Source organism: Chinchilla lanigera, unplaced genomic scaffold (assembly GCF_000276665.1).
Source record: "Chinchilla lanigera isolate Chin_1 unplaced genomic scaffold, ChiLan1.0 scaffold00069, whole genome shotgun sequence".
Classification (NCBI taxonomy): Eukaryota; Metazoa; Chordata; class Mammalia; order Rodentia; family Chinchillidae; genus Chinchilla; species Chinchilla lanigera.
In genome coordinates, this window is record NW_004955470.1 from 156,451 (window position 1) to 172,267 (window position 15,817).

Here is a 15,817-nt window from a genome sequence, read left to right on the forward strand (position 1 = left end):
CTTGTGTATCTTTGTTTTGAAAGTATCCATAAGTAATTACATTTTAAGTCGACCTCATACATAGACAGTGCCAAACACATTGTACAGTGGATATCTAACATAAAGACAGATACTCAAATGTTGTTCACACTTGTATTAAATATTCAGACTTTCTAAGAAAAAAGCTAATAATTTTGAAACCAGTTCTTGTATAAACTATTGGAGCTACAGACAAACTCAGAAAGGGTCTGACTCCAAAGACAGCAAACCATGTTGAGCATTTCAAGCAAATCTGGGGATAATGACCCAGGTTAATTCTTTAAAAAATTTTTTTTTGTGGTACTAGGGATTGAACCTACAGCCTCCCTTCCCAGGCTGCTTTTACTTTTTAAGAAAGGGTCTCACTAAGTTGACCAGGCCAGCCTCAAACTTGCAATCCTCTTGCCTCAGCCTCCCAAGTAGCTGGGATTGTGCGTGCCAGCACATTGGCCCCATGTTAATCTCAACAGCACATCACGAGATAGATAAGCTTTCAGAAATCTACAAAACTAGTCACATCAATGCTACTCTCAAGATGAAAATGAAAAATGTGAATTTTTTTTTGTTTGTTTGTTTTTTTGTTTTTCTCCGGTACCGGGAACCAAACTCACGACCTTGCACTTGCTAGGCAGGCGCTTTGCCGCTGAGCTAAATCCCCGGCCCCGAAAAATGTGAATGTTAATAAAAGGCTGGTTAACAAGTTATAGCTGTACAACAGAATACTAGGTAAAAACAGAAACTCCAAACAACAAAATTATATTTTTCTTTACTGACAAAAGAACTATAACTACAATATACCCAACATATATTGTTGAGTTCTGTAAGTTTTTATGGTGCAAAAGCATCTCTGTGCAGTTTTACATAGGACACATGTATACCAACCAAAATGTTCATCATTTTTTCTGGCAGTAGGATTTCATGAATTTTTCTCTTTCTTCCTTTTGTATTGTTGCTATTCTGTTAAATTTGGTGTATTTGTTTCATTTGTTTTGACAAACCCCTCTAACTTGCCCTTTTTACTAAACCAAAACCATATATAGTTTTGTCATCTATTTTAAAGAATATTTACTGATGACCAATTTCCACATCATTCAATGTACTACACCATGTTTACTTCCAAACTGCATAGTATTCTATGATGACAACAGGACCAGGATTTATTTTAATGTTTTGTGTTGAGAAAATTAGATTATTTCAAATTATTTTTGATACATGGGACAGTGACCATCTGATTATTTCTTTAGGAAAATTCTGGGAGGGCTAACTGGTTGACTTGTTTTTAAGTACAGACATTTTACATAATATCAGAGAATTTTATTATACCATTTTTATTTAAACCTGAACTGTTGTATACCAATTAGACAGCTTCTCTTACAGGGTATGCGCCTGTGGGTTTTTTTCTGCTATTATTTTGGGAGCTCTGCTTTTATTTATGACATACCCTCAAAGCTATGCAATGAGAATCATAGTTAAATAGATAGACACAGTCAGCAGATCAGAGTGTGAACCACCAAACAACAAAGATGTCAATGTATTTTCATATTGTATAAAGGTTTATGTAGTTCTTGCAATTTCTTTGTATAAGTTGCAAGATGAAAGAGAAGCAATTAAACTTTATTCCAAGAAACTACGCCTGCAAATATTTAATTATAGAGACCAGCTTATAATTATGATGATTATTTATTTACCAATTGTGGCATATCATTTATTACTACCAAGTAAGTCCAAGCATTTGAAATGCTAAAATTTCCTCCATCATATAGATGAGCAGGTCACAGATTCTATAAAACATGGTAAAATGGGACAACTTTGTGATTAAATCATGTATTTTAAAGTATAGTGACAGCAATACTTAAACTTAGAAGTCAGTTATTTGAATGACCCTATAGAAAATCACTTGGCTTTGGTCACAGATGATTCAACAGTAAAGTATTTTTCTGGAAATGACACCATGATTATTCTGCCAACTTGAAGAAAATACAAAAATATGACCAATACACTGAGCTAGAAAGAGTAATCACTAACTTACTGCAGAAAAGCTGGGCTGCCTGATTTTAAAAAGGTTGATTGTTAAACCGATATGTCTCTGATTATAGGTGTCCTAGGGGTCCCCCTAAAGTGTCCTAGGGGTCCCTTCAAGTAGATTTCACAGTCAGCGCCGCCCAGCACCCGCACACCTGCCTGCTTCGCGCCAGACCTGCTCCTCTCGGCGGGTTGTGTCACTCGCGGCTCGTCGCACAACTCCTAAGGAACTGCACTGGCGCGCCCTCTGCAGGTAGCAATGGGTAACGACGGCCCAGCGGCCCCCTTGCACCTCCTGTCCGGAAGTGGTGGCGAGGTCCGCGGGAAGATGGCGGCTTTGGTTTTTCTCTGGGGACTGGGTTGGAGCCTCTGGGCTGGAGCACCGAGTTGACCTACACCTGAGGATGAGCCAGATCGTCGCACAGCTCACCAAGGCAAACCTTGCTTCGAACACTTTTGCATTGTGTTTATTATATGTAGGTCTGGATTATTGAGTTTGATTTGAATTAAGTAGAATTAGAAAATCAGTCTTTACATTTTATTTATTTAATCACTTAAAAATTTATTCATTTGTATACAGTATTGGGATTGAACCCAGGGGCTTCCTACCACTGATCTATCTTAGTACTTGTTATTTTTTATTTGGACACAGAGTCTTCACTAAGTTGCCCAGGCTGACCTTAAGGTTGCAACCCTCTTGCTTCAGCCTCCTGAGTATCTGACATTACAGACATGTGTCATGGAGCCAGACTTACATTAATATTTATGTAGATAATATAGTGTAATTACATTAGCATACATACAGCATCACATGAAGAAATTAAGCTTTGGTAATATTGAAGGAAGGGAACGTGTGGAGAATTCTGTGCATAACAATCTGTACATTCTCTCCCCATTTATATTATCTCAGGGGCTGTACAGATATTTTCTGATTCAGTTCAAACAACATTCATTGAGGATTTTTTTTTTTTTTTTGATCATTTTGGGACAGGGCTTCACTATGCAGTCCAGTGTTGAACTCACCTTGTAGCCCAGGCTGGCCTTGAACTCATGGTCGTCCTCCTGTCTCTACCTCCTGCGTGCTGGGTTCATAGGCGTGCACCACCACACCTGGCTATTATCAAGGATTTTATACTTTGATACATGCATTCCACAAACATTAATCAAGTACCCCTAGACACTGTTCGAAGCACTCGAAGCTTCTATAGTAGCATTAGATAATAAACAAAATAAATAAGAACACTGTATCAAATGTTAGTTATGAGTAATTACTAAGGGAAAAAGTGATAAAAGTAAACTGGTTTTGAGTACCTGCTGGAGGCAGACACTGTGTGTTAACGGCCAGCCAGAACAAGCTTTCTTAAGGTTTCTTTGAAGTAAAGTCCAGAGGAAATCTCTGGGGCCTGCTCAGGGGGACATTGGCAGGGAGATTGCTTTCGGGGGTACTGTGGCCCCGAGCTCGGTCAGGGCGACGCTGCCTCACCAGTGCTGCAGGCCTGTCCCTCTCAGCGACTGTGGGCTGAACAAGACCAGGGCGCCATGGGGACAGGCAGAGCTCAGCACCTGCAGAACTGCACGGCAGCGCGGCTCCTCTGACTCTGCCCTGAGCACCAGGGGCTCTGTCGTTGTGCCCCGGTGTTATGATTTGTCTTTAGCAGACTCTACTCATAATCTCAGGGTGAATCAGCACAATTGTAGGTATTTATTCAGCTGTGGAGAAGATACTTCTTTCATCATCTAAAAGAAACCCCACAAAACAACAACAACAACAAAAACAAACCAAGGCAGGTGTGGTGGCACACTCCTGTAACCCCAGGCCTCAGGAGGCTGACTCAGGAGGATCGCAAGAGACCAGCCTGAGCTACAAAATGATTTCAAGGCCAGCATGAGCTACACAGTGAGAACCTGTCTCAAAAGACAAAAATAAATAAATTAATAAAATAATAATAATAATAAATAAAACCAAACCTTAAATTCAGTTGTGTCTTTTAATGTTTTATGGAAATTTTCAAACACAGAGTAATATAATGAATCTTCAAGGGTCCTACACAGAGGATGAATTCACAACAGACCTGAGGCCACCTGCAGCACTAAGTATAGACAGGGGCTGGGCTTCCAGATCTATGAGACACATGCATGTAAAATAATTTTTTAGTATTACTACCTCCCCAGTCACTGGTCAAATTTCCTTCACTGCTTCAGAAGGAATTTCTTTCCTCCCCTCATTCTGTTTTTCAGATTGGACTCCAGTTAAAGTCTACCGATTACAAATTGGTCAAGATGCCCCCCATAACTCATATATATGCAAATACTTAAAAATCCAAAACACTCCAAAATATTTCAGACCACACAAGATATTTAACCTCTCACCCACAGGTGGCGCTGTGGAATCAAGATCTTCATTGTTATTCAAAGACATGACTTTTTGAAATGGGAAATATTTACCTAAACGCTGTGGTTTTGGAATCAAAGAGAGTGTTAACTGCTGTTTTCATAGATAGACAGGTCATATGTGTCCCTTTGGTTTGAGAGATGAATTGGTCATTGTACCTAAGCTTGAAGAAATTATACTCACTCTACCAACAAGTACCTATAATTTCTAGATACCATTGTTCAAAAAAAAAACTAAAAAAGCAAACCATTGATCCATAAAGAAATATCTATTTTTAAATCTAGAGTAGGGAAAATAGAAGAAGGACCTGGAGAAAACACTCAAAGAACGAGAATGACACAGCAAAAAAAAAAAGATGTGAATTTGAATGGGATACTGATTGCCCACTTCTGGACCATCTGAGTATTAAAACAATTAGTGATTATGTGTGATGATTCATTGAAGAAAATGTGACTCCATCCATTCAAACTGGTATTTTAACCAGGAACGGACTAGTTTTAAAATACCACACTACCTCTGCACAAACCTTTCCTAATTATGAAAGGAAAAGAACTATGTAAAGTGAACATCAGGAAGCCGTGAGACAAAATGAAGTAGTGGACCAGATTCAGAGGCTGAAGATATTTAATCTCTTACCTCCAGGTGGCGCTGTGGAACCTTAGATCTGTAGGGACAGAGGGACTTGGGAGAATTGAGATGTTATTTGAGAAACTGATTCATTCACCTGAAACATAGCGAAAAAGATTAGAAACCTGTGCTGTGATTTGTTTTTTAAAATAGATGTTTTTGTTAAATGAATATGTCATCGATTATGAGAAATACATTGTGCACTCCCTCCTCAATTCAGTTCCATGTATCGACAGCTTATGTAACGGTGTCCATTAAGATTTCCAATTCTGTGTTCATGTGCACATAGAGCCTTTTCTCTGTGAGTACTTTATGTGTTCAGGTTGACTATATATGCCTTTAAAGAGTACAGTTGATGTAAAAATATGTTCCATTTGCAAATTTTCCTCAACATTAACAAAAATAAGTGTATGTAGAAGCATGCCACAAGATCAGTTTCCACTATGTATCTTCACCACTCAATGCCAATACATGTTTTACTTTCACGGTCTGAACATACACCCACATGTTAATTGTGTGAGGTGGGTTTATTAAGTACAGTTACACAAAAGTATAAGAGAAGCTTAGGACGCATTGTGAGGCAGCTGCTTGAGTGTCAGAATAAACACCCCAAAGGAGGCAGTGTCATCCATGTAGGTTCCTCCTTAATACATCTGAAAGGATTTAAATAAAAATCCATCTTGGGTTTTATATTGTGGAGAAGATGACTGTTTGGACTAAGGTGTTTAAGCTCATCCTTTCTCTGTGAGGACAGAAACTGCAATCCCGCTCTTCCCCCAGCTCCCCCAACCCTGAATGTGAGAATGGTGCGCCCAGCACATTGTGCAGCGATCCTGAGCACTTAGTGTGAGAGCAGGGAAAGAACAGCGTCAGCCCAAACTACTGAAAGCACTGTGCTGGGCACCACTTCCCACAGCCCAGTTTCCAGCAGGCCACATGGCCACAGTGCTGCCTGCACTTAGGGGAGACTCCGAGACTGAATGGAGAAGCAGATAGCTACATCCCCTCTATCATATACAATCCCTGCAATATAAACAAGGGGAAATTACTTACAGGACAAATATACACAAAAATGAGCTGTGCATAAGAAGATCCGTCTAGTAAAGTAAGAGATGTTTTAAGTCCCTGATATGTAGTCAAGCCATTGAACTTTGATTTTCTTATCCCTGCAAGAAAATACGAATATTCAGGAATGGACTAGGGAGCACAAAGAGCAAAGATACGCACAGGGAGCAAACCCTTTCCCAGCTCATGTACCCAGGGCCCCACCTCCAGCCAGGCCCCACCTTGTAACAGCACATTCTGCCACTGAATGCATCAAGAAGATCTACTGAATATGCCAAGGAGCACACTGACTCCGTGATCCATTCAGCTTTCAAACTTACGTTGCTGTTGGGGAACATTTTTAATCTACACAATAACGTTACATCCAGGACACCCAAGGGACTCCTGTCCATCTCATTATGCAAAATGCACTTAGTCCATCTCTAAAAATCAACAGTTTGAACGGTGTTGAAAAGCCCAAGTCCCAAGCGTCTTCTGAGACTGCAGGCAAACTTTTAGCTGTGAGGCCCTCTACAAATAAAAAATCTAGTTAAATCCTTCCAACACAATTACCCATGTTAAAAACTCTCAGACTGAAAGGAAGAAATACAAGGGTAGAAAGGCAAAGCACTGCATAAAGAACAAAAGGGCAATCACTGAATCCTGAGATACCTTGTCCAGTACATTTGGCAGTTTGAGGTGAGATGTGGACTTCAAAGGTCTTGGCAGCCCAATCCCCACAGAATTTTCGCATGCAGACCTCATGCTTTCTCTCTTTGGGTGGCTCTGTTTACCGCCTTATCTTTCCTCAGATGTTTCACACTCTTGGCTTCTCTAACATCTGGGATTGACACTCCACTTTTGTGTTTATGTTCATGCAGGTTTTCACAGGGCACACTGCATGGCCTTTTAGGTCTTTTCTTGAAATCTGGGTGAAGCCTCCCTAATGCTCAGCTCTTGTATTCTCCATGCCTATAAAACCATCACCACATTGATGACATCAAGGTCTACCAACAGCAGAGCAGGAACCAGGTCTCTTTGCATCATGACAGTACAAGTTTCTGAGTTCTAGGATAGCTGAGCACTGAGAAACAAATCCTGGAAAACGCCTCCTAGGCCTCCCTTCAAGAGCAAAGGCCCAAGGGGTTCTGCTCCTGAATGAAAGATGTAAACTTTTTCAACACTGAGCTTGGAATTAATGGGTTTTGGGTAATTTCTGAGATCACTTCAAGCCATCTTTCTTTTGGTCCTGATGAAAAGACCACTCCTGGCCAGTTATTCCTTGGCCCATTTTTGGATCAAGGGCACAGAACTTCAATTACCATATTCCTGAACCTTGAAACCACTCAACACACAAGTCAGTGAGAAGAATCTCTGCTCTGTTGTCATAGGTGACAACAAACCAGACTCTGATCATAGCAGAACACATTTTACTATGCTTAATATTTATATATCATGAAGATCAAATTTTAAATTTTTTACTCCTCCATTTTGTCTTAAAGAAGGAAGTTTTGGGGGCAAAAGGATAAAGTAATCATTTTAAAGCTTGTTCCTCAGATCTGTGGAGACTGCCCCTTAGAGCTGTCATCTATTCCTTCTGTTCTCCTTAACACGTGCTTGCATTTTTTCATCACCACTGATTCTATCACTTTTACCTCCTAAATAGGGAAAATGTTTCTTTGAGTCAGGAATTTTAGAGGATATCTGGAAACAAAGATATTTAAAGGCACTGAGTAGCATTTATCTATGGGACTGAGGCAGGAGACCCACCGTGAACATATATTGCACCAGAACCATTGTGCAAAGGCCACAGTTCCCCCCCGGTGTGTTCCCAGCACAGCTTCTTCCCTTTGCTGCCTCTGCATGGGTCTGATCACTTAGAGAAGAAGTTAAAGACCCAATAATCTCATTCTGTAAGATTTACTGTGGCATGTGTTCTTTCCAAACACAAGGATTGCTGTATAGTACCCTAACTGCCAAATATATTACAAATGTAGTCGCAGAGTCTTTTTAAATTTTGAAATATTCCCCCATGCCAGGGTTTTAGCTCATTGGTGCAGTGCCTGCCTAGAAAGCTCAGGGTCTTGAGTTTGATTACTGGTACCAGAAAAAAGAGAATTCTCTAAATATTTTTTGTAAGTAAATGTCCTCCAGGGAGAAACTTGGCCTCCATAGGGAAATCTGTTGTACAGAAGTGATCTGGGGACACTGGTCCTGGGGACACTGGGTCTGAGCTGAGTTACTGAGATGAGACTGTCCTGCAGGTGGCCCAGCCCTGCTGATTTGCATGTGCCCAGAACACAGCTCTGCACCCACCCCTCCAAGACTCCTTAATAGACAAATTACACCCTGGGCAGGAATCCCTCCAAATCAGGACAAGCCCAGACATGAGGGTCTCCAGTCAGCTCCTGGGGCTCCTGCTGCTCTGGATCCCAGGTAGGGAAGGAGAACAATGGAAAGTTCCTCAGCCTCCTGTGGCCAGTTTTGCCTGGTTCCTGGGAAATGTTCTCTTTTATCATGTGTAATTCTGTCCGTGTTTGTTTTCCTGTTTCCCATGTTAGGTACCAGATGTGACATCCAGATGACCCAGTCTCCCTCCTTCATATCTGCATCAGTAGGAGACAGAGTCACCATCAGTTGCCAAGCGAGCCAGGGCATAAGCCAATGGTTAGCTTGGTATCAACAGAAGCCAGGGAAAGCCCTTAAACTTCTAATCTACCAGGCAACCAGTTTGGGATCCGGAGTGCCATCCAGGTTCAGCGGCAGTGGGTCTGGGACAGATTTCACTCTCACCATCAGCAGCCTGGAGGCTGAAGACCTTGCAACTTATTACTGTATGCAGCATAATAGTTACCCTCCAACAGTGATACAAACCATAACAAAAACCTCCCAGGGATGCAGAAGTGTAAAGCTGGGCTTCACCACCTGTTCTTCTTCTTGTCTCAATCTGCTGACTGAGTTCCTCAGAAGCATTCAGACTTGAATGTACTCAGAGTTCTTGTTAGAAGGGAACTGAGAGACTCCTCTGAACCTTAAGTAGCTTCCTTCCTTAACACCAACAGCACGAACATGACAAACCTCTCATGATATAATAAAAGTCAGAGATTGTTGTAGCTGATTACCTGGGGCTATGATATCACTTGGAAGTAAAAGAGCAAAAAAGAAGCCACTGTAGATATTCAAAGCAATAATTGTCTTGGTAGACAAGGAATCTAAGACATAGCTTCTAAAAGTTCTGGGGTCCATCATCCATCACCAGCAAAGTAGTGATGTAGTCAAGGAATTGTGTGGTGTTTCCCCAGAATCCAAAATCATCTGCCAGTAAATATATAGGTAGCTAATCATGTGGTCCCTCGACCCGCTCAGAAAGCCTAGGCCTAGGGTCTGGCTGCAGTCAGCTGACCACAGCACCTCACTTGTTGATTCTCCTGTCCTCTCTGTCCACATTTCTATCTGCAAGTGTCAGTTGATATTGTGTCATCCTTTTCTGAAATCCAAATCTCATGGAGGGTCTCTCACTGACTAATGCTACAGAAAAGAATAGATAGAATGGAAGTAATACTGAGAATTGTGCTTCCCAAGATCTTGATGATGATCTGGAGCTGACATATGACCCCTCATGGTGGTCACTGTTGTCCCAATTCTCAGAATTATTCCAGTTCAGCGATAGTGTCAGAAAATACTTCAATGTGGTTCCAAGTTTTGCCTACACCTATGAAATTATCACAATAATATATCAATAAATCATAAAGTAATGATAGGAAAGAAAATTGCATGAAGTGTATAATAGAAATTTTTGTATGAAGTTATAGGACAACAAGCAAATGTAAAAATACTCTTCACAAAACAAAAACAGATATGAAAAACAAAAATATGAAAAGCTATAGTTATTTAAATACTATTTTCCAAAATATGAAAGTACTTTGTCCAGAAGCAGACAATTATTCTCAGAATAAGATGAAATCCACAAGATTTCATCACCTGGGACCTACTGAATGAAAAAGAATCTGTGTTTAGCAAGAGAGCAGGAGCACATAGAAGATTTAAAAATCGTGCTTTAGGAGACATTTTCAGCCAATGAATTTTTTTTCTCATAAGACCACTTAGTTACATCCTGTTTAATGTCATGTGTAAAAGTCATATATAGTTTTCCTTTATATTTATTCAAAAATAGATTTGACAACATTTTACACCAAAAATTCTGAAAATTATTATTGTTTTTCCTTGTATCGATCAAATAAGTGTAGTAAGGAACTATTAAGGTAAAAAAAGAAATCACAGTTGTGTAACTACACTAAATGTTCTTTGACTTAAATTTTCCCATTCAGCTTGCTTTGCAGATTGTGTTCGCCCTTCATCGTGCTATGAGGATGTTGTCGGGGAGTGTCACAGCCCTTCACCATTGCCACAGATTATAAAACAGACAATGGGACAGAGTGACTCAGGCCCACTGGCAACTCCAACCAAGAAACCCCTTCCTGTTCAGCCAAAAGATTTTCAATTTGAACATCCATGATCACAAAATAAATCTCTAGTGTTAGACGCCCCTGAGTTTCTACATAATGTTTTACAAACCGAGATTGTGCACATGCTGACTATCTTCAAAACACCGGGTAAATTTATGGAATTTCATGCTACAGGGATTTTTTAAGGAAAGACAACCAATCCAATGACATTGAATACTAGTTTTAAAAATTATTCAGACATTATAAGTAATAAGAAGTAAAGGCTAGGGGAAAAATCGGTTGGTTGATTGCTAGGATGGAGCTAGAGAAGCTGTCAATAAGATGCTGCAATACTGAGAGCAGTAGCTTCCTATCCCTAAGCTTTGTGGACAAATCTAGGGACTGGATCGCTAAACAGCCTATAGCTTCACTGCCAGATGTGCTTGGCTTCCATTAGAGTACCAGAGAGTCAGCCTATCTGACTACCATACTCCCAGCACTTTTAAAGCTGTAGTTTATAATCAAATTTTGAAATATTTCAGTTTCAGATGGGGACAGTGCAACAGAGCCCAGACTCTTCCATCCAGCTTCACCCTGTATGTTAAAATGTTGCACTCTGAACACGTTTGATATTTTTGATAGCTACAAGTGAGAAAAGGAAGAGAACTGGGTCAATCCAAGATCATCTGAAGACAGACTTTTTTTTTTTTTTTGGTTTTTCTCCGGTACCGGGAACTGAACTCACGACCTTGCATTTGCCAGGCAGGCGCTTTGCCGCTGAGCTAAATCCCCAGCCCCCCTTTTTTTTTTTTTTGAAGACAGACTTATGTAAAGTCCATAGAACAAATCACACTCATGTGAAACTCAGGGACTTGACTGTTGGAAAGTTTGCCAAAAGCCCATCTTTTGTATCATGTATTATCCTTAAAGGAGTGTAGACGTGGGGAAATGACACAAGGAAAATACACACAAGAACTAGCTGTGAGTAAGTGAGTTTGTCTAGTGAAGGATGAAATTGTGAATTCAGGCCTAAAGGTTTTGTGCAGTGATTGACTATTGACAGGCATCAGCAGGAAAAGAATCAAAGCGCTCATCCAGGTGGGGGAAAGTACAAAACGTGCGTCTTCCCCCCAGGATGGTAGCCAAGACTTCAGAGACCTGTAGTTTGTCCTCATACTTGCTCATATTCACAGCTTTAACCTGCGTTAGAAATAGGACTGATTTGATATATCTTCCTATCTCATCAGAAACTGAACAGTCTCTCAATAAGAAAAAGAACAGTGAAAAACAGTGCATTTGCACAGATTCATACCATTAGCTACATTAGGATAGAACAGTGGGCAGAAGGGACAGCTTCCTAAAAGTGAAGGTCCATTTTTATGTTCATCTTTTGAGATCCTGGTTAATTTTCTGAGTATCAGCTGAGCACTGTGATACTCTTCCCTGAATCACATCTGCTGAACCTGAGCCTATGACTGGTCCAGCCCCAGACATCTATGTACAGCCCACTCATGAGACATAACCAGGTGATCTCTCTGGTGGGAGCGTTTGTTTGAGGATCAAGGACTGGCAAGGCTTGAGCCGTTAGGAGTTTTGCATGAGACACACATGGGCTACACAGCCACTTTTGTCTTGCAGAACATTTTGCTGCCCACAGTATCTTTCTGGGGACACACCCTCTAGCCTTGGTGCTCTGCATTCACGCCAAGGGATTCTTTTTATCATGTAAGCAATTTTTTAGGAGAATAGCTTTCTGTCTTGCCAGTTTCTATCTACTGTGTGAGACAATTGACAGCATGTCTACAGATTATACTTTAGTCAATCCAGGTGACAGATATGTGGCTCAAAACTTTGGATATAATTTACACAGTGGCTTACCTTTTTGTGTATGATACATGAATGTGATACATGAAACTCTGTTTCTTTCTCAAGTATGATTCCATGTTCACATCCAGTCCAATGAGTTTCTTTCTTTTTAGCTTTCCACAGGGCTGCTGATGAGTCACCCCTATATATGTATGGAAGAAAACTGTTGGCTTATCTTAAACAAAAACTGAAAGCCAGCTGTAAAATCTGCTTTTGTTCACAGGCACTTGAATTCTGTCCCTTAGAGTTGTGAAACTCAAAGGAGATATAACCAAAGGAAGTGTAAACCTCATGGGTATCTGTAAAAGCAACACAGAAAAGGGTATGCAGCAATTATGAATTATTAATGGAATAATTATTAATTACTTTCATTTCCTGGATGGAAAGCAGGTATCAAAATACCACAAGTGTAAGGGGAAACAGCCTAGTAAGCCTACCCCTCTTTCTACAATCTGGCTGGTGGTCTTCTTGGTAAGGAAGAGGTACTGTCCCTACAAAGTTTGTACCCTAGCTGAGAAATTTGTTCTGAAGCCATTCCATCTGAAGGACAACCTGACATTGAAGTGTGCAAACTCCCACAGGGCCCTAACAGAAGCCATTTTAAAGGGATCCTATAATTAGGAACTAATCCCTCCCCAGTGAATGGAGATTTGGAGCCATCAGAATTAGGGCTATAAGTGGACTCTGATGCATAGACTGGGCAGGAGAAGCCATGGGAGGCAGTCTTGACTAAAGGGAATGTAGAATAGGGTCTCACTGGGAAATTACAGCGGCAGAGAGCATAGACTGTGAGAGAGATCATGGTGGAGAGTGCTGACAGCCTTGCCCTCAGAAAGTAACCATAGCAGTGTGTTTGAGAGTAGTGTGCATTTGAGAGGGAAGATTACAGAGTAGTCTGTCTTCATGTCCACTTATCCAGAGCAGAACATACTGGATTGATTTCTCACCCAACTCAGGATTCTCAGGGATTTGTAGTTATATTTCTTCTTCACCATTTGCCACATATATAGGTGCACTGTCTCTATTTATCTGAGCTGAGGACATGTTCACATGTGACAGATTATAATCCCCCAAGTACAGACCCTGCAGAACATGCGCTGTGGTCTGTTGATACAAAGATGCTGCTGATAGCCATGTAAAGTGAGGACCTTGGAGAAGCTGAATGCTCCCCTTGCATGACCCGAAAGCCACCAATCCCATATCCACGTAAGAGATCCTGCTGGCTGCTTGATCATTTGCCAATGGGAGCTAGGCACCCAGACAGAAGAGGCAGAATGAATGTGCACTGCCATATATGTTCCAGATGGGGTAGATGCTAGGTTGGAGACAGGGCTTCATGACTGCCACTCAGTCAACTGCCCTTAGGATGCATGAATAAAAAGCCTCCAGCGGGACCACAGCCTGTGGCACAGTGAATATTATCTCAGTTTACCCAGTCAGAAACAGCAGACTTCAGGCAGTACATTTCCCTATCTGATTTCACACACAGGCAGGAACAAAACTGACCTAGGTTGCTTCTTAATATCCACCTCTTCCTTGGTAGATTGACTCTGACCCTCTAAACCAAATTCCTTAGTCGGGAAGAATCTCCACGCAGTCTTTAGGTTTCTGTATTTTTGCTTTTGTTCTATTTTTTACCTTACTATTTTTTCATATGGCTACCCTATTTCAATCATTTTATAGTGTTTCATTTTCTTGTTAATTTTTATTTCTAATTATTATTAATGTTTTTATTTGTCACTGCTTTTCTTTACATTCAAATGACTATTGTTGGATTCATCCTGTGTTCTACTTTTCTTGGATTTTATTTCCTTTGTGATAAGTGCACTCAGACAGGATAAAAATAAATAACTGAATGAACGAAATAAGACAATTCATGATATGAAAGAACATTTTGATGAAGAGGGGTGCTCATGAAAAACTAAGCAGAAATTTTGGAAATAAAAAGCTCAGTAAGTCCAATAAAAATCAGCTGAAAGGCTCATCCACAGTCTATGTCAAGAAAGAAAAGAAAATGGAAGGAAAACTTGCAAATTTATTCTATTAAGTCATTTTTACTCCGATAACAAAATCAGATAAAGACTCCACAATAAAAAGAACACATCAATATCTTTGTGGAATATTGGTACAAAATCCTAAACAGAATTCTTGCAAACAGAAGTCAACTACACACTTAAAAGATTATTCACCTTGATCAAGTTAGTTTCATTCCCAGATTCAAGGAAGGTTTCACATATAGAAACTAAAAAATTAAATGTATTAAATAAATATAATCAGAATTAAAACACATGACTTTCTCAATAGATGCAGAAAAATATCCTTTGATAAAATTCAACATCATTTCATGATGAAACATTAAAGAAACTAGGTATTAATGAATCTTCAATATAATGAAGGCTATATACAAGAAGCTCATAGTAAACAGTATATTGAATAGGGAAAATGTTAAAGTATTCCCTTGAAGATCATGAATGAGATAACTGTACTTACCCTTACTACTTTTTTTTTTTTTTTTTTTTTTTTTGTACCATGAGTCAAACTCACAAGCTCCTGCTTGCAGGGAAGGCGCTGTGCCTCTGAGCTAAATCCCTGGCCCTTATGCTTACTACTCTTATTCAACACAGTACTTGAAATTTTGGTCAGAGTCATTACATAAAAGAAAGAAATAAAAGGGATACAAGTATGAAAAGAAAAATTCAAGTTAATCATATGTGAAGATGGTGTGATCCTGAACTGTATAGCAGAATACTTTTAGGTCTGCTAAACAAACTTAACAAATTCAAATTCAAGGGCAGAATAAAGTGAAAGGTCTTCATAATTCCTTTGTAGTCGCTGTGGCGCCACCTATTGGAGACTATGTGCCATGGTCAATGTGGCACTGGCCCTTAGAGGCCATGTGCTAAGCCCCACCCTTCTTCCTGGAGTCAAGTTATGACTTCCTACTCCCCTTTATGTAATATCCTGTTATATTTTCCCACACTCACACCCAATGCTAGCCTGCTACATCAGCTAGCCCACTCCCTAAACCCCGCCTCTAGCCTGACCATGTATAATCTTTGTGCTCCTTTGTCGACCCCCAGAAAACCCGCTCCCTTTGCCCCTCCCGCTCCTACCTCTCCTCCCAGCGGCCTTCTCCGTGCCATAAAGCAATAAACGTGTTTTATTGTTTTATTACTTTCTCTGCGCTGCCGGCCAGACACCTTTTATAAAGTAGTCAACATATAAAAAGCAGTATTTTTTACATGTCAATGTGGAAATGTAAAAATAAGGCTTCTTGTGACTCATAGATAAGCAGTTTCAACAGGTTTGAGATTGCCCGGAAAGGAGGGAGCGCCAGAAGGGCCAGAGCATTATCTTCTGTCCTTGGAAGAAAAAACATCTGGTGTTGACACAGATATCTCCC

At 40.3% G+C, this 15,817-nt stretch overlaps 1 protein-coding gene across 1 annotated transcript in view; it reads left to right on the top strand.

Annotated features, from left to right (window-relative positions):
• The first annotated feature begins 8,467 nt into the window (after nt 1–8,467).
• The window catches only part of LOC102014886, an 11,570-nt gene continuing 4,220 nt past the window's right edge, over nt 8,468–15,817 (top strand). Inside the window, exons 1-2 of the mRNA XM_005400817.1 lie at nt 8,468–8,539; nt 8,665–9,008. Of these exons, the coding sequence (XP_005400874.1) occupies nt 8,491–8,539; nt 8,665–9,008 (393 nt within the window). The 5' untranslated portion in view covers nt 8,468–8,490. The remainder of the gene's footprint in view (nt 8,540–8,664; nt 9,009–15,817) is intronic.